Source organism: Arvicanthis niloticus, chromosome 8 (genome assembly GCF_011762505.2).
Source record: "Arvicanthis niloticus isolate mArvNil1 chromosome 8, mArvNil1.pat.X, whole genome shotgun sequence".
Lineage (NCBI taxonomy): Eukaryota > Metazoa > Chordata > Mammalia > Rodentia > Muridae > Arvicanthis > Arvicanthis niloticus.
The window spans coordinates 22,405,811-22,433,097 of NC_047665.1; the positions used below are offsets into that span (position 1 = coordinate 22,405,811).

Here is a 27,287-nt window from a genome sequence, read left to right on the forward strand (position 1 = left end):
AAAAACAGCATTGTATTGGCACAGAACCAGACATTTTCGTCAGTGGAATCAAATTAAAGACGCTGATATAAATCTGCGCACCTTTGGATGCCTGATTTCTGATAAAGAGGCCAGAAACACACACACAGGAAATAAGACAGCATCTAAAACAAATCTTACTGGTCAAACTGGATGTCTGCAGGTAGAAGAATCCAAATAGACCCACACTTACCACCTGCATAAAACTCAACTCCACATGGATCAAAGACCTCAATACAAAACCAGATACACTGAACCTGATACAGAAGAAAGTGGGGAATAGCCTTGAACTCACTGGCACAGGAAGATTTTCTGAACAGAACCCTGTTAGCACAGGCACTAAGATCACAAAAACCATTAACAATGGGACCTCATGAAACTGAAAAGCTTTTGCACGGCAAAGGACACCGTCATTTTGACAAGGCAGCCACCAACAGAATGGGGCAAGATTTTGACCAACTACACATCCAAGAGAGGGCTAATAACCAAAACATATAAAGAAATGAAATATCAAGAAATAAATAACTTGGTTAAAAAATGAGGTACAGGGGTGGAGAGATGGCTCAGCAGTTAAGAGCACTGACGGCTCTTCCAAAGGTCCTGAGTTCAATTCCCAGCAATCACATGGTAGCTCACAACCATCTGTAATGGGATCTGATTCCCTCTTCTGGTGTGTCTGAAGACAGCTACAGTGTGCTCATATGAATAAAAAATAAATAAATCTTTTTTTTTAAATGAGGTACAGATCCAAACAGAGAATTCTCAAAAGAGAGAACTCAAATGGCTGAGAAACATTTAAAGAGATTCTCAAATCCTTAGCCATCAGGGAAATGCAAATCAAGACAACTCTGAGACCGTACACCTGTTAGAAATGGCTAAGATCAAAGCCACAAGTGACAGGTCATGCTGGTGAGGATGTGGAGTCAGAGAAACACCCACACATTGCTAGTGAGAGAGCAAATCCGTACAGCCACTGTGGAAATCAGTGTGGTGGTTCCTCAGGAAGTTGGGAATGCATCTACCTCTGGACCCAGCTATACCACCCTTGGTTATATATCCAAAGGATGCTTCATCCTACCACAGAGACACATGCTCAACCATGTTCATTACCGCTATACTCATTATAGACTGAAATTGGAAACAACTCTGATGTTCCTCAACAGAAGAATGGACAAAATGAAGGTGGTACATTTATACAATGAGGTATTACTCAGCTGTTTAAAAAAATGACATCATCCAGGCAAATGGATTATGGAACTAGATACGATAATCCCAAGTGAGGTATTCCAGACCCAAAAAGAGAAATCTGGTATGCATTCACTTATGTATGGATGTTAGCTGTTAAGTCAATGGTAACTAAGCTACAATCCACAGAACTACAGAGGTTAGGTATAGAGTAAGGGAAGAGAGTGTGTTTTTATTTGGTTACAGTTTGGTGGGTTTTTGTTTATTTTAGGGGAGGGATTTTATTTTGTTTTCTTGGTTTTGTTGTATTGGATTTTTGTTTGTTTTTGAGAAAGAACTTAAAGTTTGGTAGGGAGGAGGGGAAAGGCTCTGGCAGGACTTGAGGGAAGGGAGGAATAGCATTAATATATATTAAAGGTTAAAATTTATTTTAAATAATTAAAAACATAATTTAAAAAGACAGCAGATAAGATATGAACGAGTGAGAATCAATAAAATTTTCAGGTAGAGAGGAAAATGGATTACTGATACAAATATGATCCAAACGCAAAACTAGAGGTGGGAACCTTCTTGGGGAACTGAGACCAAGTTTCTTTCCTGGAAAATCAACAGGCCCTTCAGGAAGTCCTTGTTTCCTGTCTTGTCTCCAGCCTCTGTGACAAGTGTCACAGACTGTGCAGGGAAGGTATGCATCGACTTGAGTGCCCAGAGCCCTTACCACCACCTAGTCACTTCTCAGAAGTCCCACCTCTCAACACCGTTGGAACAGGGAATCAGTTTTTAACATACCAACTCCAGCATTCGGCTTTGACCCACTTGCTTGATTCTGGTGACAGGAGACACCTTTCTCTCCTCAAGCCAGCTCTTTTTATTTTCCCATAACTCTAATAACTACATGGTCAAACACCTAGGAAGAGTGGAGAAAAAAAAAAAAAACGCCGAGCTACGAGATAGCCATTCTGAATTTACTTACGGTCGTCACGGGACCCGAGTGAATCATGGGTAGCCTCTGAGGTCAGCTTCGTTTCTGTAAGCGAGCCGTTCTGGTCATTTTCAGTTCTGTATTTCTCTCCTAGACTTTCCATTTCTCACAGAACTGAAAGTCAGCTGTGAAGGCGCCAGAATGAGCCATGACATCTTCCTATCGCCCTCAGTGACGTCACACTGAGACTGCATCTGCAGATGCTGACTTTTTTTTAAACCTCACCCCCACACCGGACCTCTATCGTGACTTCTAGATCATTAAGCGTGTATTTCTGCACAAATAAACACTCCTATGTCGCTTTTAGCTCAGAACATAAGATTTTTGTCTGTTATATATATGCATATATATGGAATATATATGTGGACTTGAACCCAGGGTCTTGTGCATACTCACACATCTTTTACCACTGATCTACACTCCCAATCCCAACTTCATGACTATGAACTAGCTAACTAGTCTATACTGAGCATAGATAAGAAGTCACCTTAGTGGAGAGGTTTGAGACACAGCCTCTCTCTTTCTTTTTCTGTTTTTCAGTGTCAATTGAGTTACAGTTACAGAAAGCGTGGGAGGCTGGGCCCTGGCTGTCCTGGAACTCAGTCTGTAGACCAGGCTGGCTTTGAACTCACAGAGATCCACCTGCCTCTGCCTCCTTGGAGCTAAAATTAAAGATGTGTGTTACCACACCAGCTGCTAAGTCTTCTTTAACGTGAGAAATGCTTGTTGGGTTTCTTTAACTCCAAGCTCGTCTCTCACATACATTTAGCACTTTTGCTGGGCTTATGAGCTACCCCTCCCCCAACCCCTGCCTCCTCAACCCCCTCTCTGAAAAAAAAAAAAAAAACCCCTCCAAAACAAACAAACAACCTATTTCCTTTATTTCCTTAGAACATAAATCTGACTGAGTTCTGGAAACCCGATAGATTCTGCTAGTTACGATTTCCCTGCACACACTGTCTTTAAATACAGCTTGAGTGTTTATATATAGTGTAGGTTGGGTGTTTCTCAGTTCCTGAGGTAGTTACCAGATTTTATGTGACTGTCAATTAAAAGTGCAGTGTTGATTTCCCTGACTCAGCAGGGCCCTGCTCTTCTGACATCATCAGAACAGCATGGCTGGTACTGTTTACTTCAGTGCCTGGGGTAAAGGCCTTACTGACGTTGACAGATTTTGTTTAATTTTTAAACACTTTTATTTAACTTTTATTTCACAAGCATTGGTGTTTTCCCTCCATGTCTGTCTGTCTGTCTGTCTGTGTCTTGAAGGTGTTGGGGCCGCTGGAACTGGAATTATAGATAGTTGCGAGCTGCCATGTATGCGTTGGGAATTGAACCTGGGTCCTCTGGAGGAGCAACAGCTAGTGCTCCTAACCACTGAGCCATCTCTTCAGCCTCATTAGCAGATTTTCATTTTTGCTCTATACATAGTGCCTTCTTTAACTTCAAAACAAGGCACCAAGCAACACTTAGTTGGCTGCACGCAAGAATTCATCTACCGCTGGTAACCGCTGCCCCCTGCCCTGCCCCGGTCCATATACAAACAGTCAAATAAAAACTCTCTCACACATACACAGGATGGTTGTCTAATTTTATCCCTGCTTTTCAGTTCAGCTCTGGTCAAAAGTTGTTGGAGGTCAATGGTGAACTTCACTTGCTGTTGCACACACTGAGATATATATAGGTTGCTAATTCTGGGAACTAAGTCTCTGTCTATAACAAGCCTAGCCTTTTCTGCAAAACACCAGGACAGTTCTATTTGTACTGTTGTGCAAGCTGACTTAAAAAAGGGAAGAAACATGACAGAAAAGTTTGCCCTGGGCCTGGGATACATGGGTGCCCTTCCTAATGCCCAGTTCCCAGGAAGCATGAAGAAATCTATGCCTGTTGCTTTCCCTTCAAACATCCATTTAGCCCAAACATTTGGATAAAAACGTATACACTTCAATTAGAAGTTATACAGCGAGAGGGCTGAGGAGATGGCTCAGCAGTTTAGAGAGCTGGGTTCAGTTCCCAGCAGCCACAAGGTGGCTTACAACCACCTGTTAACTCCAGTTCTCAGGGATCCCAAGTTCTCCTTTAGCCTCCGAGGGTACTGCACCAATGTGGTGCAGAGGGGTACAGACATATCACACATAAATTAAAGATGAATAAAAGAAGTTATCCAGCAACACAAGACCAGACATTTAATGGGGGCTAGAATAGTCATACAATGGGAAGTGACTGAAAGGAACCCTCAAGGGTCCCAGAAGTACTGAGAATGTGCTTTCTCCTGTGGGCTAGAGACAAGGAGCAGTTTAAAACCACAATGAGTTGAGGTTGGGGATGTAGCTCAGTTGGGAGAGTGGATGTTCAGCATGCATAAAGTTCTAAGTTCAATCCCCAGTACCGCATTAAACTGGATGTGGTAGCACACACACATAGTCCAGTAGTAATCTCATCCCAGCACTTCTGAGGCAGTGATAGAGGACCAGTAGAGCAAGGGCCATCCTTGGCTACAGAACCAGCCAGAGCTGAGACTCACCATCAAACAGAAGCAGACGATTCATGATCTGTTCTATTCTGATGTGTATAGTTCCCATATATAAATCTGTAACAGGGCCCTAGACCTCACTTAACACATCTGACTCCATGACTGAAGTACCATTCAGGCTATAAAACTTAGTACACAGACAGCACCACCAGCCAAAATGAAAACAAAGACCTTTTCCATGTACTAACCTTGCTTTTCGGCTTCTGTAGTTCTGTTTCTGGCTAACTGCTCTTGTTACCCCAGAACATGGCTTCTGTGCTTATAAGCCCATCTTGAGAAAGTCTCAGTGCTACACAGTGTAGCAGCTGTCGGCTAATAAAGACTTTCTATTGGCTGAAACTCATGTCTGTGCCGTCTTCTCTGGCGAATGCCCTACAGCAATACTACAGTAAGAAGTTGCAGAGGGGTCAGGAATGCAATATTGACATATATCTATAAAACAAACTGTGAGCCTTTATAGAAATGCTGTTCATCTGGCCGTTGCCTTTGCTCCTCTCTCTACTGGCCAGGACCTGATAAGCCTTACATCATACTTACAACGCTGCAGGTTTCCTTTGAGCTGCAGTGATTCCAGCACATTACGGACTCTGAGTGACAACTATTGTCAGCTCAAGAGCAACCACTAAGATATTCAACCAACAGGAAATCCGACAAAACCAAAACGCATGCGCCACCCATGCGTTCTGATAAGGACCCTTATTGAGGTGCTATGATACCTTACAATATTAGGGTGCTCTTGACTGATCGGATTGGTTGAAAGCACCATGTTGGGGATCTTAATAATGGCCATGTGTCTGGGATCAATGTGGAACACAGGTTTTGTTACTCTTTCTGTGAATTTCGTGGATTCCCTATTTATTAGGAAGCGCCAACACTAAAATATGAAGCTAACAAAGGTACACCAACTTTAACAGTTAGAGCAACTATCTTAGCCTACTGTCCCATGTGACTGAAAACCGAGGCCTTCCACAACCTGCAAGCATTCTACCACTGAGCTATAGCCTTGGTCCTTATTTATTTATTTATTTATTTATTTTTGGTTTTTCGAGACAGGGTTTCTCTGTGTAGTCCTGGCTGTCCTGGAACTCACTCTGTGGACCAGGCTGGCCTCGAACTCAGAAATCCGCCTGCCTCTGCCTCCCAAGTGCTGAGATTAAAGGCGTGCGCCGCCACCACCGCCCGCCGGTCCTTACTTTTTTAAATGAGATCACAAACTTAACAAACTGTTTCACCATTTACGGAGATGACTTTAGGGGGAAGTGTCTCCCCTGCCAAAAAAAAAAAAAAAAAACCTTCACAGATATTAAAACTGCCCAAGAGGCTGCTGGAAATCATAGTCACCAACAAATATTTAGAGGGAACTTATATATATATATATATATATATATATATATATATATATATGTGTGTGTGTGTGTGTGTGTGTGTGTGTGTGTGTGTGTGTGTGTGTGTGTATGTATATATATATGTGTGTGTGTGTGTGTGTGTATGTGTATATGTATATATATATATATATATATATATATATATATATATATGAAAAGTGAGGTGGGTGGCAGTGGTGTTTGCCTTTAATCCCAGCACTAGGGAGGCAGAAGCAGTTGGATCTGAGTTAAGACCAGCCTAGTCTAAAGAGTGAGTTCTAGAACAGAGAAACCCTGTCTCAAAATAAACAACCAAACCAAACTAAAATGTAAAGAATAAGAAGCTGTGTTTCTAGGTCCTGATGGCTACACTGCCTATGATTATTTCTGTTATTTGCTTTGTTTCCTTGAGACAATGTCTCACTAGGTTGCTGACCCTGAAATGAGTCCACCATATGCCGGTTTCTGGGATTACAGACCTGCACCACCAAGGCTGACTTCTTTGATTTCCCTTTTTACAACATTCTGGAAAAGGTAAAAGCATAGTGGTGGCATACAGGGGAGGGCCCGCTCAGGACAAGTGGCCCAGAGAACGTTCAGACTGTCAGAATTGTCCTTGGTTGCGGAAGTAGACACAATTATTCAAAACACCGTTGTACTGAGACGGAAGGGGTGGGGGGAACGGTTGCTGGCAATTCAAGCCCACCCCCAGTTTTCAAGCCAGTGTAGACTACAAAGCAATCTAAAAGACAAAAGAAAAGTCAAACCAAGCAAACAAATATAGTCAACAGGCTCTGCCATGGATGTTCATGTATAGAAACTTTTTAAGATGAAAAGACAAGCGTCTTCACATTCGACAGCATATGCTGTTTAAAACAATCACATTCATCCATGGTTTATAATCCTTTGCTGTTGTTTAGTTGTTTACTGTTCTCAGCTGTGCAGTGAAGTAAGTAAATGCTTAGATAGTCAGAAGATGGAAGCTATGGCATGGCTGGGTTACTAAGATGCTCGCTGCTCAAGCAGAGCGTTTATGTCCAGCTGCCAAGAATCCATCTAAAAAAGCAGGCACCATGGCGGTTGCCAGTAATCCTCAAGCCGGAGAGGGGAAGACAGGGATTTTTAGAGCTCGCTGTCCACTTAGTCTTGGTGGGCTCCAGGTTCAGTAAGAATCCCTGTCTCACAAAAACAAGGTAGACTATCAACTCACAGTAGCAAGGCAGTAGAGTATCAACTCAAAGTCCAACATGGCTGAGGATAGGATTTCTGAGGTTCCAATCCTCCACTCAAGAGCTACTTGCAATTGCTGACTGTGGGAGGTTTGGGGCAGCAGGGGTGGAGGTGAGCTGTCAGTTTTCTTTGGTAGGTTGCCCATGCCCCCAGCCAGATGCCCTCACACCCATTCACATTTGGTCTCTACTGATTGGACACAGTGAGTGCCCTAGTTTTTTTGATTTTTTTGATTTTTTTGATCAACTCTATACAAACTAGCATTATCCATGAAGAGGAAACTCAATTGAGAGAATGCCTCCATCAGATTATCTGTAGGCAAGTCTGTAGATCCTTTCTTGGATTGATGATTGATGTGGGAAGGGCCAGCTCACCAGAGGAAGTTCTACTCCTTGGGCAGATGGTCCTGGGCTGTGTAAGAGAGCAGGCTGTGCCGGGCAGTGGTGGTGCACACCTTTAATCCCAGCACTTGGAAGGCAGAGGCAGGCGGATTTCTGAGTTTAAGGCCAACCTGGTCTACAGAGTGAGTTCTGGGACAGCCAGGGCTACACAGAGAACTCTGTCTCCAAGTCCCCTACCCCTCCCCCCCCCCCAAAAAAAAAAGAAAGCAGGCTGAGCAAGCCACAGGGAGCAATGCAGTAAGAACCATTCCTTCATTGTCTCCGCTTGATTTTCTGCCTCCAAGTTCCTGCCTTGGCTTCCCCTGACGAGAACTATAACCTGTAAGCCAGATAAACCCTTTCCTCCTCAAGTTGCTTTTGGTTGTGGTGTTTTATCACAGCAATAGAAACCCAACTAAGATGATGACTAAAACAAGGAAGAGGAGGAGGAGGAGGAGGATGACAAAGAACATGAAGTGGAGAGTGACAGAGTTGGAGAGAGGTGGTGTAGGTCAATAGATCAAAATATATTTTATATATTAATTAAGTTTTCAAAGAAATAATAAAATGTTGTTAAAAAATAAGATGAAAGAGTAAGAGACCAGACACTCGGTATCAACCCATGGTTTCCATACATACAAACACACATTTAATGAGACCTATAATCATCTGGGAGATGGTCCCACTAGCTGGGATCCTGAACTATATAAAAGAGAGAAAGTGAGACTATAATGAGTGAGGTAACCCAGGCCCAGCAAGACAAACGTTGAATGTTCTCTCTCATTGGAAGCTATTAGCTTCAAACCTTCAGCTGTGAGTACATCATAGCCTGTGGTAATTACAGAATCAGGAAAGTAAGACGGGACCATTACAGGAATAGGGGAGTTGGGAGAAATCTCAGGGGGAATAGCATGGTACAATCAATCCAACCAAGAACATGGGAGAAGGGGGACTCCTTAGGGAGGGGAGGGAGATACACAGAGGAAGGTGGGAGAGGGTAAGGAGCAATGGTAGGACACAAGAGGCCTGATGGGAAAATAGGAAGAGCACATGCTCTCTAGGGAGAGGGAGATAAATATAGAAGGAGGGAGGGAGGGAGATTATATAACAATAAGGATGTTTGAAAAAGCCACAAGGAATCATACTATTAACTATGGAAAAACAACAATAACAAACAAACAAACAAACAAACAAACCAACCAACCAACCAACCAAAAGTGTTCCCTCCAAGATCCAAAAACCATATAACAAAAACTCCAACACCAGACATGAGAAGCCCTCTTTTGAGTTGTCAGTTGCATACTCCATGCACTTCAGACACAGGACCTAAAGGCTCCTGAGCTGGAACTGACCTGAATTCCTCCCCATTGAGGACCAGTTCTCATGGTACCAGAAGGCATGATGCAAACTTCCAAAGGAAGGAAGCAACCAACAGTTCTCCTTAGCTATGACACCTCTGAGCTACAACAAGGACCAGCATGACATGCTAATCTAAAGCGTGTTGGTGATACACATAACTGGGCATTAATCAACAGCTCTTCAATTGGTCTTAAGACCTGTTCAACAAGAGGGAACCTGTGCCTGGTACTGGAAACCCAGCCAACTGCTCAGTTCCAGTGAAGTCATGGCTACTGGAGGAGAATCTACAACCACTGGTCTATTAAACCAGAATAATCCCTAACAGCCATCTATAAATATTTGTTTTTATACTTCAACACAGAAACTTCTCTTTGCAAGAGACAGAAAACCACAGAGAAAACACTACTGGAAACCACAACTGTGGTGGTTTGAATATGATTGGCCCACGGGAAGTGGCACTATTAGGAGGTGTGCCCTTGTTGAAGGAAATGCGTCATCGTGGGCATAGGCTTTGAGGTCCTGTGCTCAAGCTCAGTTGAGTGTAAAAGAGACTCTTCTTCTGGCTGCCTTTGGACCAAGATGTAGAACTCTCCAGTCCTCCAGCACCATGTCCGCCGGAACACTGCCATGCTTCCTCCTGCCATGATGATAATGGACTGAACAGCCAAAACTGTGAGCCAGGCCAATTAAATACTTTTCTTTGGAAGAGTTGCCTTGGTCTTGGTGTCTCTGCATAGCAATAAAACCCCAAACTAAGACAACAACCAATCAAAAAGCAGAGTTGGGAGTCCAGTCCGAATGAATGCATCTACGATACTTCTCAAATATCTATGATACTCGAGGAACACTGTGAAAGAGGGTGAAAAGATTCTAAGAGCCAGAGGACCAGAGAGTTTGCTTTGAGATTGTGTCTCCTTGTAACTCCAAAAGCTATACCCATGAAGTCTCACCAGCATAACTGCCCAAACAAGGTTGACGCTAAGGGACACACCAAACTGGACAGGAAACCAACCCCCATGAAGCTTCAACCATATACAAAGAACTACAGGCAATTGGGTAAAGCTGAGGGCAGAATTAGTGGTATGCCACTGGAAAGAGTACACCAACTGAGTGCCAGTATCAAAGGCCAGCCCAGAAAACATGCATACCATTATACAGACTAAGTAGGTTACATTTAGTAACATACATGTGCACATGTGAGCACACACACACAATTAGTGAAACAAGAGATCACGAATTTGAAGGGGAGTGGGGAGGGCACACACGGGAGTATTTAGAGAAAGGAAATGGAAGGAAAAAAAATGTTGTCATATTATAATCTGAAATTTTAAAATAAATAAATAGGAAGTGAGTTGAGCCAAAGCACTTGTTGGCTCTTTTCTCTCTGAGTGGGGATGGAGGCAAGGCTGCCTCAGGCTTCTACTACTGTGCTTTTCCCACCGTGGTAGACTGTAGCCTCCAAGTCTGAGCCGAAACGGTCATGGGAAGGGCTCTGTGTCACTTCCAAGCCCTGTAAATTTCCTGTTCCGAGTGACTGTTATGCTCTACACAAACACCTTTTTTTTTCCCCCTGAAACTAAAGAAAATAAAGCTGTCAGTTATCTCCAGTTCCTGTTCCTTTTATGCGGTACGATTTCAGAAGGAACCCCAAGATACCGCTGCCGTTCTTTGGGCTGGCATGGACACACTGTTCTAGTGACTAAGGCGCTGCTGTGTGGTACCTTCTCAACAGGGCTTTTAGAAGTCTTAAAGTTCACATCAATAAGATTCGTGGAAGTCAAAGCAGTCAAAAGAATTCGCCTGGATCCCTGCTCTGTTTTCCTTTGGTGATATCTACACCCAATTTTACTTTGTGGGTAAGCCGTGGCACTCACATCCTTAGGAAGTAAAAGCAAAAAACTAAAATTGATGTTTTTCAATGTCTTCAGCATCTGGGGATCTTAGGTCATTTTCAGGCTTTCTTTATCTGTGTGTTAGTAGATATTGTGTGCCCACCGTTAGTTCTTTTAAAAGATTCTTTTATAAACATTTATTTGTTTATTTGTTTATGCTGTGTGTGGGTATGTGTGGATGGCTGCTCTCAAGCTACTGAGAACGTAGGATGGCAGATGACAACTTCCAGAGGTTTGTTCTCTCCTTACATACTGTGGATCAAACTCAGATAGTTATGGCAAGGTCCCTGTGCCACCAGAGACAGAACTAAAATTCACCATCACATTTACACACCACCTCTTGAATATTAGTAACATCCATATCAGTCACTTGTACAAGCCCGTCATAAAGTCTGCCAATGTACTGTTACCAAGCGCTTCCTTATACATGCCTGCCATAAAGCGTGGCGCATGCAGTCAGGAACTATTCCTTAAGGAAGGCTGCTTTCCTTCTCACTCACGGCCGCCGTTTTCCCAGTCTCTTACTGGACAGGAACCAAAGCTGCTACAAATCCAGATGTGCCCATGTCTGCGAAGGATCATGTGGCTCAGTTGTTCTCACTGTGTCCCAGAAAAGGAACTCCATAGCACTCACTGGAAATGTCCAGATCCCGAGACTGCAGAAGCAGGAACCCAGACATCTATGTTGTGAGGGCCCTGTGGAGGTTCTGAGGTGGGCCGACCCCCAGACTGTATGCACTTCTTCGTAATCGAGTGTTGTAACCCAAACACCACAGAGGAGTCACCCTACGTCTAAACAGAATCTTATCGTTTAGCAAACACTGGGAAGAGAAATTTAAAACATGTTTTTCTGGTTCCATAACCCTTTTTTTCCCACTTGGCTGGGAAAAAAAAATGTTTTCTTTAGTCTCACGATTCAAAGAAGCCCTTAGTTGAGCTATGCAGGATATGTTAATATTTATTGATCTATTTTTAGTGCATTTATTTATTTATTTATTTACTTACTTATTTAGTGTGTGAGAGAGAAAGTGTGTGTGCACACAGGAGAGAGAGAGACAGAGAGAGAGAGAGCGCATGTATAAATATGTCACAGTTCACATAATGGAGGTCAGAAGACAGCTTCTAGGAGTTGGTTCTCCCATCACATGTGTCCTGGGAGTCAAATTCAGGTCAACAGCCTTGGCAGCAAGTGCTTTTGACCCCTCGACCCATCTCGCTGGACTATTAATTAAACGCATATATCTTGTGTAAATATGCTATTCAGCCTTCCAAACCTCTTTATAGATATTTACATATTCTTTTTTAAATTTTAATTTTAGTTAGAATGCCAAATAACAGATAACAGAATTAAAAAAAAAATAAAATGTCAGATGGGGAGGAGAAAAGGGGAACATGATCAGGTATTGTTGGGAGGGAACAGGAGTGAAGCCCTGAGGGCCAGCAGAAAGAATGGAACTGGATAACCTCGGGAGGTAGGAGGTGGGAGGGACCTTAGATGAAATGCCCTGCACTGGGGAGAAGGATCCTGTAGAGTCCACGTCCAGTAGAAAGACAGGGCATCAAGTGGAGGGGTAAAGTAGATAGGGAACGGTGGCATTTTCATCTGTACGTGTCTTTATCTTTTTTTCTTGCTTTGCCCCCCTCATCCCTTCACTCTACACTTGCTCGTCCCATCCCTTCCCCCAAATGGTCCCTCCTCCTATTTTGATGTCACACACACTCTCTTACCCTCTTTTATCCAACAATAATGTAATTATACCTAATAAAACAGATATATTTTAGTTCAGTTGTTGAAAGGCAAGCAAGGTTTTATTAAGAAGTAGTATTGAAGAGAACCAATCCATGAGAGTTCTCCCTAGGGCACAGAGAAGTCATCAAAATGGATCCCCATTCATGTTTGAGACTAGATATTGATATGGGCCTTAAACATATGATCCCCCTGCCTCTTGCTCCTGTACTAAGATTAAAGATGTGTTGAACCATGCCCTTTGCCCTCCCTTGGGCCTCTTATGGTGGCCTACATACACTATTCATACATGTGCATATATAAATTTAAATATGATTTCTTTCATATAAGAGAAATCAGACCAAATTTTTTTTTTTTTATAAAACCACATAAATGGAAGGAAGAGTGGAAAGAAATGAGGTAGTGTGCAGTTCATACGGATAGAGTATGGGTATTTTTATTACAGAGAGAATTCAAACAGCAAGTTATACTAATCGGTGTATATACTGAAACGTACCGATATCAACTATATGTGGCTTTGGTATACAATTAAAATTGTATCATTCTAAGGAATTATTGAAATGTAATTACATTTTTTGTTGGTATTGTTGAAAAAAAAAAAAGACTCCCCCCCCCTTCCACTTCTGCTTCCAGAAAAATCTGTGTTAGACAACTGAGAATGACAGATGTGTGGCTGAACTAGAAATAACACAATGTTGTCGGGCAGTGGTGGTGTACGCCTTAATCTTAGCCCTTGGAGGCAGAGGCAGAGGCAGGCAGGCTAGCCTGGTCTACAAAGTGAGTTCTGGGACAGCCAGGGCTATACAGAGAAACCCTGTCTCGAAAAACGAAAAGCAAACCAAACAAAGAAATAACACAATGTTGCCAGTTCTAAGGTAGCAACTGTATCAGCCTTTCCCACTGGGATTGAATTAATGTTAAGTTCAGTTCTGCAGATGTTTCCCAATTATAGCTGAGTTTGCACATTAATTAAATATTCACATATACTTTAATCCATTTTGTAGACAAGATCTCTCTCTGAACCCCGAGCTGGCCTTGAACTCCAGATCTTCCCAGAGCCTCCTCCTCCTCTGAGATTACAGGTGTGCATCACCATGCCCAGTTTCTGAATGTTCTTATCTTATACAAATTTCTCTGGAGATTTGGAATTAAACGCCAATTAGGAGAAGCACTTCATAATTATTTCCTTCAGTGTGGGTAGAGGTCACAGATGCTTGGGCACAGGCTCTCCACTAAGGGAATAGTAGTCACATTTTTTATTGGAGCCCAAGGCTGGAGCGATTACAATGAATCCTATGAATAGCCAAGATGTCAACACGGCTTGATTATCCAAAGATGCTGTGACCTATCTAGGGCCTTTTCTACCAGAAGCTCAGCGTTCTGATGGTGTTAGCTGCCGGAGGCTAGAATATGGAAGACCTGGGAACATTGCAGATACAAATCTTCCTCTACAAGACTCATGAGCCTAACCTGGATTTGTGGCCAGACAAGAGTCTACAGCCTCTTAACAAAGAAGAAGAACAAGCCAAACGGGTCCACATCACCAATGCCATATTTTGAAATCATGTTCTCCTTTTATTACATAGATTACATAAAGGGTGTCAGTTGTGTGGCCTGCTGATGCCCATGATGTTATCTAGCTATGCAGAAAAAAAAGTGATATGTTGAAAATATTCAATAGATAGAAACTCACGGAAGCACATTTTATGAAATCTCTCCTTTAACTGTATTGACTTTATTTCCACATTGAGAAAGCAATGATCGTCTATACACACACACACACACACACACACACACACACACACACACACACACAAAACAGAACTGAGTGTTTGGAGTTGCTGACTAAAGTCAGCCTCTCTCCCAGCCCATGGGTGTTATAATTCTCAGCCATGAAGATAGTAGACATGAGCAATTGCATCCTCTGGTCTTCTAGAAACTACATTCTAAATCTGGGCGGATGCACAGAGAATACAGAACATGCTCTGAGAAGGACTAGGACTGATTGATCCAGCTACCTCCTCTTAAAGGCTTCTGTAACCTTTCTGTAGACAGCACATTCATTATCTACGCTATTGAGTGCTACACCTGGGGGGACGTTTTAATTTTCTTTTAATTTAAACATTTACTTAATGTTTGGGCGCGATCCTTTTTTAACCTTTCAGAGTCTTGGTTTCTTTCCTGAGCCAGCATTACAGAGCATTTTCAGATTAAACCAAGGGCAGCCACTACATGAACCATGGAGTAGCCCAGAATGGTAGTACCAGTGGGGTTAACACAGCCCGGTGTGGGAGAAACTCAATGCAGGTATTCGTGATGCTGAAACTCGGTGGAGGCCTCAACTGCGTGGTCTGCTGATGCCCTGCAGATGCAAACTGCGCCACAGTCATAGGGTGGTTCCTGAGAATCCCCTATCTCCTCTGCAATCCATCTAGAACTCTCGAGCGTACTAAGTGTGCCTCCCTCTCCCTACCTCACTGACAAATACCATTTGTTTGCCTGATTAGAACTTATCACCAAGTGATGTTTCGTTACCACCTCTTCCTTATGGAAATGTATCCCTACAGACACGGTTTTATGCTAGTCCCATCTTTAACTGACCTTCTGAAACTTTATCGCCTCTGAATTTTCTGTGAGCACAGTGACAAGTCTCAGTGTTCGAGGTGTGCAGCAGTGACAGGGAACACAGAGATGGTTGTCACATTTCTTGCTTGTAGGCGCTCAAACGCTGAGGAGGTGGAGGTGAGGAGCTGTTGAAAGGTCAAAGAAGGCTCCTATGGTCAGGTAGTTGATGGAGTAGCAGGTTTGAGTCATTTTTATAAAAGAGATATGGGTAAGGAGAAGGGTGGGGATCAGGGGTAGACGTCAAGCTACTGTGAAGGTCATGATTCTGAAGATGATGGGAAGAGCCTTAAGCAGAGATGGAAGGTATTCACAAGGCTGCCTGACCACATTTCACACCTACCGCCATTGCACACTAGGATAAATTAAGTTCCCCTGTCACCAAGCCTCCCAGATTTTAAAAGGCTTTAAAATAAGTAATTGGCTTTTGAATTTAAAATAGCTCCCCACAAGTCTGCCTACCACCTATTTAAATAATGACTACATTATGCAGAATTTTGTTCCCAAAAGACAGCATGGGGCCTAAAACAAGGACTATTTTTCTGGTTTTGGTTTTTGTTTTTTTTACTCTATTTTTGGCTCTATTTGTAGTGACTTTATGAAACATTTACTTGTAGTGTTTTCTATATGGTATTTTGTTAGCGCTATTAGTCAAAAAAACACAATTAAACACCCGTGGAAGGAATTGCAAGGTAACACTACATTCAGTAGCTGATGGAACATAACCTTCACAATGACAAACCGTCTAATAGTTTTCCTTTGTGTTTAAGTTTTCTGTTTTGGGAATTGAGCCTCAGGCTTTGTGTTTGATGAGCACGCACGGGGTCCCTGAGATACACTGTGAGTCCCTCCTTTTTTTGTTTTTTTTTTTTTTTGTTTTTTGAGACAGGGTTTCTCTGTGTAGCCCTGGCTGTCCTGGAGCTCACTCTGTAGACCAGGCTGGCCTCAAACTCAGAAATCCACCTGCCTCTGCCTCCCAAGTGCTGGGATTAAAGGCGTGCGCCACCACCACCCGGCGAGTCCCTCCTATTTTTTAAAGCCAACTATAAAAATGTATTTTTAAAGACTCATTATTTTATGTATATGGATATTGTCTATTTGTGCATCTGTTTACACCCTAGAGGAGGTCATCTGATCCCATGAAACTGCAGTAATTGATGGTTGTGAGCCATCATATGGATGCTGAGAAGTGACCTCAGAACCTCTGAAAGAGCAGCCAGTGTGCTTTTAACCACGGAGCCATCTTTCCAGCCCAATATCTTAAAAATAAAAAGCAGATATTAATATATATATATATATATAAAACAACAAACAAACCCCAAACTTCCCCCACCAAAAAAAAAAAAAAAAAAAAAAAAAAAGCAAAACAGTGTGAGGGGTTGAGGTGGGAATGAAATTAGCTTCATCACAAACCCACTAATAATGTTCATCCATCAGCTCTGCAAACTTTAATACTATGAAGTTGTGTCTTCTGGCCGCACCCTCAGCACATAGAGCCCTGCTTGGCACAATGAAAAACTAATGAAACTGGTGACATCTGAAAACATGGACTCCATCTAGCTCAGGCTGAGACTGCTCAGCAAGTAAAGGGGCTTGCTGCCAGCCAAGCCCGACAACTTCTGTTCCATCTCCCGGAACACACTGGGTGGGAAAAGAGAACTAATGCGTGTCGCCTGACCGTGCAGTGCATGTGCTTCTCTTAGGAGCGACAATGAAATGATAAGGGAAGGGAACTCATTACTTGTGAAGACTTCTTTTCCATTCTAGGTAAAAGGGATGGCCTCAAGCCACATCATTTTCTCTCCTCTTTACAAAGATCTCCTGGAGCCAGGATGTAGCCCACTTGGTCAGAGTACCTTTCTAACATGCACAGAGCCCTGGGTTCAAACCCCAGCACCTCAGAAAGCAGGCACAAAATCAGAAACCTGCAACCCCAGCCTCTGAAGTGGAGGAAGAACCTAAACTCCAAGGTCATCCTCAGACCATCTTGTACTAAATAAAAATCATCTCTAAATAAAAACAGAGGGGGGAGGGAGAGAGAGAGAAAGGGAAAGAGAGAGGGAGGGGGAAAGAAAGGAAGAGAGAGAGAAAGGAAGAGAAAGAGAGAAAGAAGTTTCCATATTTATTACTGAAAGCAACCTACAAATACAGAGTATAGAGACAAAACAAAATTAAAAAAAAAAAAAACCTTCTCCCTAAGGCGTATTCACTGCGTGGATAGTGGTGACCCTGCCAGCTCACCATGTGAGATGACAATGACCTGCTACAGCTTAAGTCCCTGTGTCAGTCATTTCCTGTGACATTCCTCATAGACCCACTTCCTGGCTTTCAGTATCTCCTTTCAGAATCATAACCGGTTTGATGGCATTTTCATCCACTGTGGGGGCTGGGGTAGAGATAAGGGGTGATCATCAGGGAGGGAGAGAGACAGACGGAGAATAGGAATCCGGTATGGAGCTTTACTCCTGTTTCTTGATCCTCAAAGTCTCGTAAGAGTGAAGCGTGAGGTCAGGGCACACACCACAGTGATGGGGAAGTGACACATGACAGATGGACAAGCTGCATCTCTCTTATTGTCACAGTGTTTATGCAATGCAGTGTCTTGGCCCAGTGCTGGACGCACTCCCCGGCCCTGAGAATGTTCACTGGTGGGACATTCCCTATGTCCGCCAGCTGGGTTAGGCCTGGTAGTGGTGGGGACACAAGGAAACTGGCACAGTAGTCTGTAGGGGATGGTGATACTTAATTCCAAAAAGGATACCTATGACACAGTGACCCTGACACCTGACAAGCTTCAAGTGTTTGCTGTCTTCACACACACACACACACACACACACACACACACACACACACACACACACGTACACGCCCTTAACTAACCTTTTTTCCAGGTCAAAAAGCTTACTTCCTCAATCCTCCTTATCTCCCCTGATCCTTTGTCCTTTCTGGTAGATTTCTTTCTGATATGCAGCAAAGAAGAAAGGATTATGATTCCTTCTTTTTCATGCAGCAACAGAAATAGTTGAAACTTCAGGCTACTTCAATCTGGGGCCTGATTCCAGCGAAACCTGGGACCAAGGCTCCATTCTTGAGCACACAGAGATAAGGAAGATGAACCTAGCATCTGGTACAAACCGTACAAGAAAAACAATACCAGAGGCCATGTGCAGAATATTTCCATGTGTTCCAAACAGAAATTGGTCGAACTGGCAAGACAGCTCAGCAGGTACAGGTGCTTGCTGCCTGAAAACACAAGCCTAATGATTAGAGTTCAATCCCTGGAAGGAACTCCACAAAGCTGTCCTCTGACCTCCATACGTGGGCCCCCACACATACATCATAAGCAGACACACAATACAGCTTTATTTTTTTTTTAAAGAATGGGTGGAACAGAGTTACTAAGGCACCATAATGAATGTCGCTTACTCCTCCTCCTTCTCCTGGGAACCTTTGTGACCTGAAATCTTTGTGATCTTTGTGGCATCTCTGAAATAAACTCTCATGAGACAGCCTATGTATCTATCCCCAGCCCCCAGGCCTGTCCACTTTCTGCCTCTAAGGAGAGTTCTGTGATTATCCTTCTAGTTCAGCTATTAGGAATGCTGAATTATCAGATCTAAATATGTCTAACTGCTTTGAGTCCACTTTTAGATATGAAGGTAACCTCCAACAGCACTCAAAAGTGTGCCAAAGGCAAGGCTGCGACATGGAAAGAGCCAGGAACTATCCAGAATGGCAAGCATAGGGCCATCCTTATGTAGAACTGACACCCACAAGCCACCTGGTGCAATCCTGGAAACCCGTATACTGGGACATTTCCACCGAAGTTCACACAACTTAAAACTTAAAGAAGCGATTTTGAAAAGCAGGCCAGGTTTGAATCAAAGGAGGAGTTTGTTACTATCATCTGCTTGCAGCCCAGTGGCATAGCCTGGCCTCATTTCCAAGTCACCATAAATCATCAAAAAGACTTTCCCCTAGGTGAAAGCACAAGGCTGTAAACAGGAATTGCTAATAAGAAATTACAGTAACCTGAGAAAGTTGAGGATTCTATTGGGGCATCTCCAGCCCCAAGCACTCCCTGTTTCCACTCCCCTAGGCAACACAATCTCGGGGCTAGGTTTGTTCAACAGAGACTAATTGAGACCTGAGTACCAGAGTGAATCAGAGCGTTGCCTTTGTGAACATCCAAAGAGATTTTTAAGGAGCTAGAAAACGGCCCCAACCACAATGTTGCATTAAATTTGCTCAGCAACTTCCCTCAGATAGGAACACAGCCTGTTAAATACGACAGCTTGTCCAGTTCCTGAGATATTCCTCAGGTCACTGCTTCTTGGATTATTTATAAGATTGGGGGGGGGGGGGGGTAGTACAAAACTGTCAGTAAAAGCATTCACACACATCATTTTCAAGGACCTAAACATTTTTTCAAGTCATTTAAATGAATCAGTTCTTGGAACTCACTAAGAGTTCTGAGCAGCGGGGCCATTGAGATGAATGCGCAGTAAATGCACTTGTCACTCCGCCTGACAGACCAATGTGGTGGAAGAAGGATTCCCACAAGCTGTCCTGTGACCTCCACACACATTTGCAACCTAAAAAGAAAGAATGGGTATGCAATTTAAAGAAGAATTCTCAATGACTGTTTGGCACTGACCTGGAATCCTATTGAGTGTCACCCAAAAGTGTTCATCGGGGCTGTAGGTGTCTTTAGACCACTCTAAGAGATCAGTGGCCGTTTTGTTACTCAGGATAAAGTTGACAAAGTCCCGGGTGAGGGCCACGTAGGCTGTGCCAAAGTAGATGATCAGTTGGTGTGGAGGGGGACTCTTCAAAATATTTGTTTTTTGCATAGAGTAGTTGACTCTGCCTTTACGTTCTCGGTGTACGTATTTAGTCCGTACAATTACATGCCCAGGAGGCAGCACCCCCGGAGTGATGTTTTTCCCCTTAAATCTTTTCAGATAGCTAACTATTTCCTTGTTGGTTTTCAAAGGAAAGTCCTGTCCGCAGGTGTTGATGATATATTTCCAGGGGACCTTGGAGGCCACCAGGTCTTTCAAGCAGTTCAGGTCAGCCTGGAGCCGGGAGAAGCCACCATAGACCACCGACTCCATCCTAGAGGCCAGGAAGGCATTAGGGAAACAGCTTACTAACCGACGCACTGCTTCTTTGAAGGTCTCTGTTGCCTTACTATCCACGTGCACACAGTAAACATTCTGGGGCATGTAAGTTGACCTGAAGAGCCTTTCAAAGGTGTCGAAGTCTTTGTGGATCACCATGACGTAGGCCAGTGGAAAGGCAGCCTCTTCTTCGGACAGGGGACTGGTAATATAGTGGCTCTGGAGCTGGTACTGAGAGCAGGAGAGTCTTGCTAAAGGACGTGGCGATGTGTTTCCCGTCAAGAAGAACGAATGATTTTGCAAGACAGAATCACAGGCGATGACAGACGCCCTTTCGCTGGAGCTGTTGAGCCGCTGGTAGAGGTTGGGCAGGCTTAGCTGGCTGTTATAAATACACACAAAAATCACCACGCCGAGCGCAATGAAAGCGAAAACTTTCATGCATAGGTTCATTATTTTCAGTTCCAGGCGGGAAGAATTATCACCGGAGACGGAGAAGTGACCACAGTTCTGAAAAGCCCAGGCGCGAGAGGCGGACCTGACTCCTCCAGATTCGCCGGCTTTTCCCTCACAGATGCGGGCTCGCGCTCCCCAGTTCTCAAGGCGTGGGTCTTCAGTGTGTCTGAGTCTGGCCCATCCTCCGTGACCCGCTGGAGTTGAGCAGCTTTTCCAACGCACATTCGCAACTGAAGCTTGAAACCCTTAGGAGCCGAAACCCTACGGGCAGGAGCTCAGCCCCTCCCAGCTAGGGGAAACCTCTTCGTTTGCATACGAAAAGCTAGAGGTGCCTCCAGCAGTCTGCCTTCTGGAACTGAGTGACGGGACCTGGAACCGACTATCTCAAGCATCAGCCCCACCCACCTCCTCTCAGTCCTTCTAAACTGCTTTTTCTCGCGCGCACACCTCTCATCTCCTAGAAGAGGTGGCTGACTCTGTTTTCTGGCCCCGCTTTGGGGAGAGTATTGGACGACAGCTCCTCGGTGTTTCTCTTCTTTCTTTCTTATTGGTTTTTTTTTTTTCTTTCATTTCAGTGTTATCTCTGCCCCCGGGCAGAGACACAGATAGGGAAAAGGGCATTGCAACACCGCTAAATAGATAATCAGCGTAAAGGGGAAGAAAAAAAAGTACCTTCGCGGTGAGGTGTGCTGGATCACATCATTCAGATATGTTGTGCCTACTCAGACTATGAGACCAGGGAACTAAGAATCAAACCGTGGGACACCTGGCAAAGGTGATTTCTCATACTAGAGGGTCCGAGCTGAGGACATGTAAGAGAGTAAACACACCTTTGTTTGCATGCATTTCACATGTCGAAATGTGATAGCCATTGGTTTCCGTTTCACATAGAGCTTCAGATGTCTAGAAATGTCAACACAGTACTATTTGCAATATTTGAACACCTAGGTACCGAATCTCCTTTAACGCCAGGATGCCATCAAATATGTGGTCATTTTATAAAACTTCTGGAATTCTCTAGTCCCTTTCCCACACACCCAACTCTTCGACTTCCGGGTCTCTGAAGAAAGAACAAATGTTTCTGGGCCGTTGTAAAATTCCTGGAAGTATCAGTCATTGTGACTCAGGGAAACCAGGAAGAGCAGGTCTGGTAACAAGGCTTGGAATTCTCTTAGCTTACCTGTGCATCCTGTGGCCTGACAGCTCACAGAGAATTCGGAGGGCTGGGGGTAGGGGTAACTAAGTCTGGTCCCACGGATAGGTTTCTAAGCAGAACGCACCTGAGGACTTTCGGCATCTGCTCCAGTCAGGAAATGCTGAGTGCCTAAAGCAACAACCACCATGTCTCCTCTCTCCCTGCCCCCATTTTTGCACTCTTCGCCATTCATTGTACACCAGTAGCTACCTGTGACCCATCAAGATTGATTTGGAATGGTCGAGATAGACTTGGAATGATGACAAACAGGAACCTCTGAGATCATGAAACATAATTTTGATTTACAAGTGAGGAAACCTAGGATGGTCTTCCTCCCTCTGCCTCTCAACAGACCACTGTGCCCACATCCAGATGCGGAAGCCAGTCTCCTCTTTAACTCCTAAGCTCCAACACGGACCAGGGAGAAGTTCTCTGCCTCTGAAAACAACAGGTCCTCCCCCTAAGAAATGGCAGATAAAAATGCCTAACTGCAGCTCCTATTTCACAAGGTTGTCTGACCGATTAGATGAGATTTCTTAGAATCTCACGCCTTAGAAGGAAGCTGGCCACTGGATAAGTGTGAATTCAGAAAGTGTTGCCTTTGTTACCCTTTCTCCTCTTATGAAAAAATAGCCTGTATTTCTTTTTAAAAATTATTTTAATAAACTTTTGTATGTATGTATGTATGTATGTATGTATGTATGTATGTATGTATTTAGATTTTTTTTTGTTTCTTTTTTTGAGACAGGGTTTCTCTGTGTAGCCCTGGCTGTCCTGGAACTCACTCTGTAGACCAGGCTGGCCTCGAACTCAGAAATCCGCCTGCCTCTGCCTCTCAAGTGCTAGGATTAAAGGCATGCGCCACCACCACCCGGCTATTTATTTATTTATTTATTTATTTATTTGATTTACATGACCACACTGTCCTTGACGTGCCAGAAGAGGGTATCAGATCCCTTACAGATGGTTATGAGCTACCATGTGGTTGCTGGGAAATGAACTCACGGCCTTCGGAAAAGCAGTCAGTGCTCTTAACGGCGACGCCATCTCTCCAGCCCTAGCCTGTATTTTTGATGCTGAGGAACCAATACTTTGATTTCTGTTCTTTTTCTTTTCTAGACAGTTTCTCTGTGTAGTCTGAGCCGTCCTGTAACTCACTCTGTAGACCAGGCTGGCTTTGAACTCAGAGATCCACCTGCCTCTGCCTCCCTAGACTTGGGTTAGAAGATTAAGGAACTGAATAAGACTTCCTGTCTTCTAGAAGGTACTCAATGTGGCTATGAAGAGAAGCCCATACTAACCATATAAATCCATATGGGACTAAAAGAGTTCCTCACAAGTGCCCGGCTTGATTTCTGTTCGTAATAATGCAAAAGAAAACATTTGCCTTAAGGCTTTTAAATGGGCTAATTCATGCCCACAGCTCACACCTTACTCTTAACAGGGTAGGGCAGTACAAATCGGTAACCACAGCCCTTGCAAGACTGAGACAAGAAGATTGTAAATTCCAAGCTCTAGGCTTAGCCCAGGCTACAAATGAGATCCTTTCTCAGAAAACCAACCAAGCCAGATATGGAACCCTAGAGGCAGAGGCAGGCAGATCCCTGTGAGTTTGAGACCGACCTGATTTACAGAGAAAGTTCAAGGATAGTTAGGGCTGCATAGAGAAAGCTCATCTCAAGCAAGCAAACACACAGACACACAGACACACAGACACACAACTAAACAAAACTTTTCTTCCTTTATCGTTCACACACACACACACACACACAGAGCTCTATAAAGGGAATACCTGAATAGAGCATTCTGACAGCTTTATTTCTTTATATAGCATTGGCCAGGCTGTGGCTAACGGCAGAGGGGACGTTAGGGGTTCCAATTTTATTCCTTTCCTTTGTCTCAACCTGATCTTACACAGGGAGTGCTGGTGGATGCCAAAGTCAAGTGAATTCAAGAATTTGGGGGTGGAGGTAGAGTGGAAGCTGGGGTGTTGCCACATGATTTATGGTTTAAAGCCATGATAAACTCCCCGGCCCTGCACGCCAAACCCAAACTATACCTCAGCAACCACCTCTGCAGTTTGCCCCAGCATGCCTGCCCTAGCTCTGATGGACTGAGAGGAATCTGTGATATCTTTTTATTGGCTAGCCTAAAGAATGAGTTTGTTTTGCCTGGTCTCCATGGTAACCGAGCAGGCATTTTTTTTTTTCTTCTAGCAAATGATTGGAAGAGCGGAGCTATTAACTTCCAACAAGGGCATTGTTTCTGCTCTGTTCACTCTAGTTGGATATAACCGCTAAATACTGTCCTCAAATGAACACTTTGTATTCTGTCTCGAGGTGGCTCAGGAAAACCTTTATGGTCACAAAGACACAGACGAAGGATAAATGAACTGTGCACACGGTTGGGCCCACCCACCGTGTCAGCAAAGAACTGAACAATCATAGCCTGAGGTGGAACCAAAAGGATTTCTCATTAATCTTATGGGGACTTTAAGGAAGGCAGAACAGGATTGGGACTCTGGCTGTGGTCCTTGGCTATAGGACCAACGTAATGTTTTTTTATTAACTAACATAATATTTGCATATGTACAGCACAGTATTGCTACTCAGTACATTTCCAGGGTCCATCACAGTATTTTACATAGCTCAATTACCATCATTGCTCTGGTAGGAGCCCTCTCTCTCCTTGCTGGTTACTTTGAAGGGTAGAATTAATTGGTTTTGATCATGGCTGCCCTACCCTTACCGTACAACACAAGCACACTTCCCAGTCAGGCTCTACCCAGGCACAGGTTAAATCCTGCATGACCTTGTTCAAGATCACTCTATCCTGTCCTGTACAGAAGGCTTCAGTTGCGTCTGTCCAGTAACTTCTAAGTCTTCCACTGAAAAGGTCAGAAAGTAAGCGGAAAATTATCCTATGAGCAAAACAGTAATCAGGAATTATGGGTAGGCCTGTGCTCTCCTGTGCACAGGGGTGTGAGAGAGCATAGTGATGGTGGAGGCAGGAAGGCAAGGCAGTGAGCTGGCAGATGAAACTACCACCCGGCCCAGGTGTGTTGACATTGGAGGAGGAGAAAATAATCTTCACCACCTCCTCCAGAAAGCAAGCAGCTCAACCGCCATGTTAGCATCTAACACCATGCAGAACCAGGGACCTTGTATTGAAGCAGTTCACGAGCTTTCAACATTTTATCAGATAATTAATAGATTTTAAAATCAAAGTATACACACACACATACAGAGAGAGAGAGAGAGAGAGAGAGAGAGAGAGACAGACAGGCTTGTACTTGGTCCTCTAGGTGGCAAGTTTACCATGTGCTACTTACTGTATCAAACTCAGGCAGTGTTAGTCTCTTTGGAAATGGGGCTTATTAACTCTTGCATACCATCACAACAAACATTCTCATAGCCAGGTAGGGCTATGACACTGGCCAATAGGGACCTATTGTGAGTGCCAGGCCCAAGAATAAAACAAGTTTGATTTCAAATTTGCTTGAGATCATTTGTATTCCAAATAGCCACCGTAGCATGGCTCAGAACCTTTTTTTTTTTTTTTTTTTTTTTTTTTTTTTTTTTTTTTTTTAATTTCAGCTCTGTTTATGTGAGCCACCGACACTGGTTTTGAATTCACCTACATGACCCAGGCTGTCTTTAAACTCAGCAATCTTCCTGACTCAGCCTCCCGAGACCTAAGATTACACTTGTGTCTGGCTTTGATGTCTCCGAATGCCCATCTTGCTACTTTGTAAGACCAACACCTTAAGTCTTTACAAAGACGGGGAAATTACTAGCTGGGGAAGGAAACCATGAAGCTCAACACAAGCAGATCTGGCTCAACACTAGATATTCCTCTGAGAGGAGTCCGAGTACAAAGGCTAAAAACGAAATACAAACAGACACAGTATTCTGCACATTTTGTTTAAAAAAGCAGTTCTCTTCTTTCCTGAGAAAACAACAGCAGATGCTCCTGGGACCTACTCTTGAAATGTCACAGAGATTTCACCAGTGGCCTCAGGGGACCATGGTTGCTTCCCTGGACTGTGGTAGCAGCCTGGGGACAGGCCACAGGGATGGTGAAGGCAAGGGTGAAGACAAGGAATGGATTCCCATCACCAAGCTGGGATCCTTAGTCCCAAGGATGTAAAGAACAAGTCCCTGGTGGGAACCAGTCTTTTCTCGATGTTCATCAGGGAGTCTAAACATTATTGGCTTTTTCCGGTGGGTACCCCTCAAGGGTGAGGTTTGAAGATGAGGCTGGAGTGGAAGCAAACTCATACTGGCCATTAAACTAGGTTTAAGACTTTGTTGGAAACTAAAGTGGTTATGGTGCTCTAGATATTAAATACTCTACCTTGGCCAAGATCTCTACTGATCCTGTGCAGACAGGCTGCTAAGATGACAAGGTCATTAAGTTCCATCCCGTCCATCCCGTCTTATGATAGATGGCAGACCTCTGGGCTGCCTCTCCTTGTCGTCTTCTGTGTCTAAGGAGCTGATGCCGAGGGCTGGTTTTACCACTTCGGCAGGGCTACACTGACACCTGGGTGACTTCACCAAGGACATTTATGATGCTATCTCCAAGACAAAGCCAATTGACTCCTGACCTCTGAAAAGATCATCCTGTGTTCATCAAATCTCCCTATCAGGAATTCACTGACCATCGTCTGAAAGCCCATCAGAGTCCCTGTGCACAGGGCCTAGGATTCACATACATTTTTGTTGCCGATTGTTGTTTTGTTTCTAAGACAGTCTCCTGCATCCCAGGTTGACCTTGAACTCACTATGAAGCCAAGGATGCATATCTATTTCTGCTCCTTTTACCTACATTTTCTAAGGGCCTGGGCAAGTACTCTACCAACTGAGCTACATCCCCAGGACCTCTCTAGAGTCTTGTATGAGAGAGGTCAAGTGAGTGAAGCTTGTCTTTAAACCACCACCAACAAAAGCCCACAGTTTTGAAATATGTCTAATAATTTTTTGTGTGTAGTACTGAACAATGAACCCAAGCATGCTGGGAAAACACTCTAGTACTGAGCTCCTCCTGAGCCCTGCTGTATTTTTTAGCTAATCATTTTGTGCTTAAGAGATTAAGGCTTGTGTTATCTAGAAAACTCACGACTGTGATCAAACATTTTCTTCAAAAATTCCAGACAAATGCACTCATCATTCTGTACCAGTCGGCAATGTCCTTTCTAA

The 27,287-nt window shown here is 43.8% G+C and overlaps 1 protein-coding gene across 3 annotated transcripts in view; it reads right to left on the reverse strand.

Annotated features, from left to right (window-relative positions):
• Nucleotides 1-27,287, reverse strand: part of Gcnt2 (glucosaminyl (N-acetyl) transferase 2 (I blood group)) — a 108,134-nt gene that overhangs the window by 15,932 nt on the left and 64,915 nt on the right. The window contains exon 1 of one of the 3 annotated variants that reach the window (XM_034510999.2): nucleotides 19,970-21,444. The exons of the other annotated variants lie outside the window; for them this stretch is intronic. Coding sequence (XP_034366890.1) covers nucleotides 19,970-20,888 — 919 coding nt within the window. The 5' untranslated portion in view covers nucleotides 20,889-21,444. Of the gene's footprint in view, nucleotides 1-19,969; nucleotides 21,445-27,287 lie in introns of those variants that run through there. 3 annotated transcript variants of the gene reach the window in all.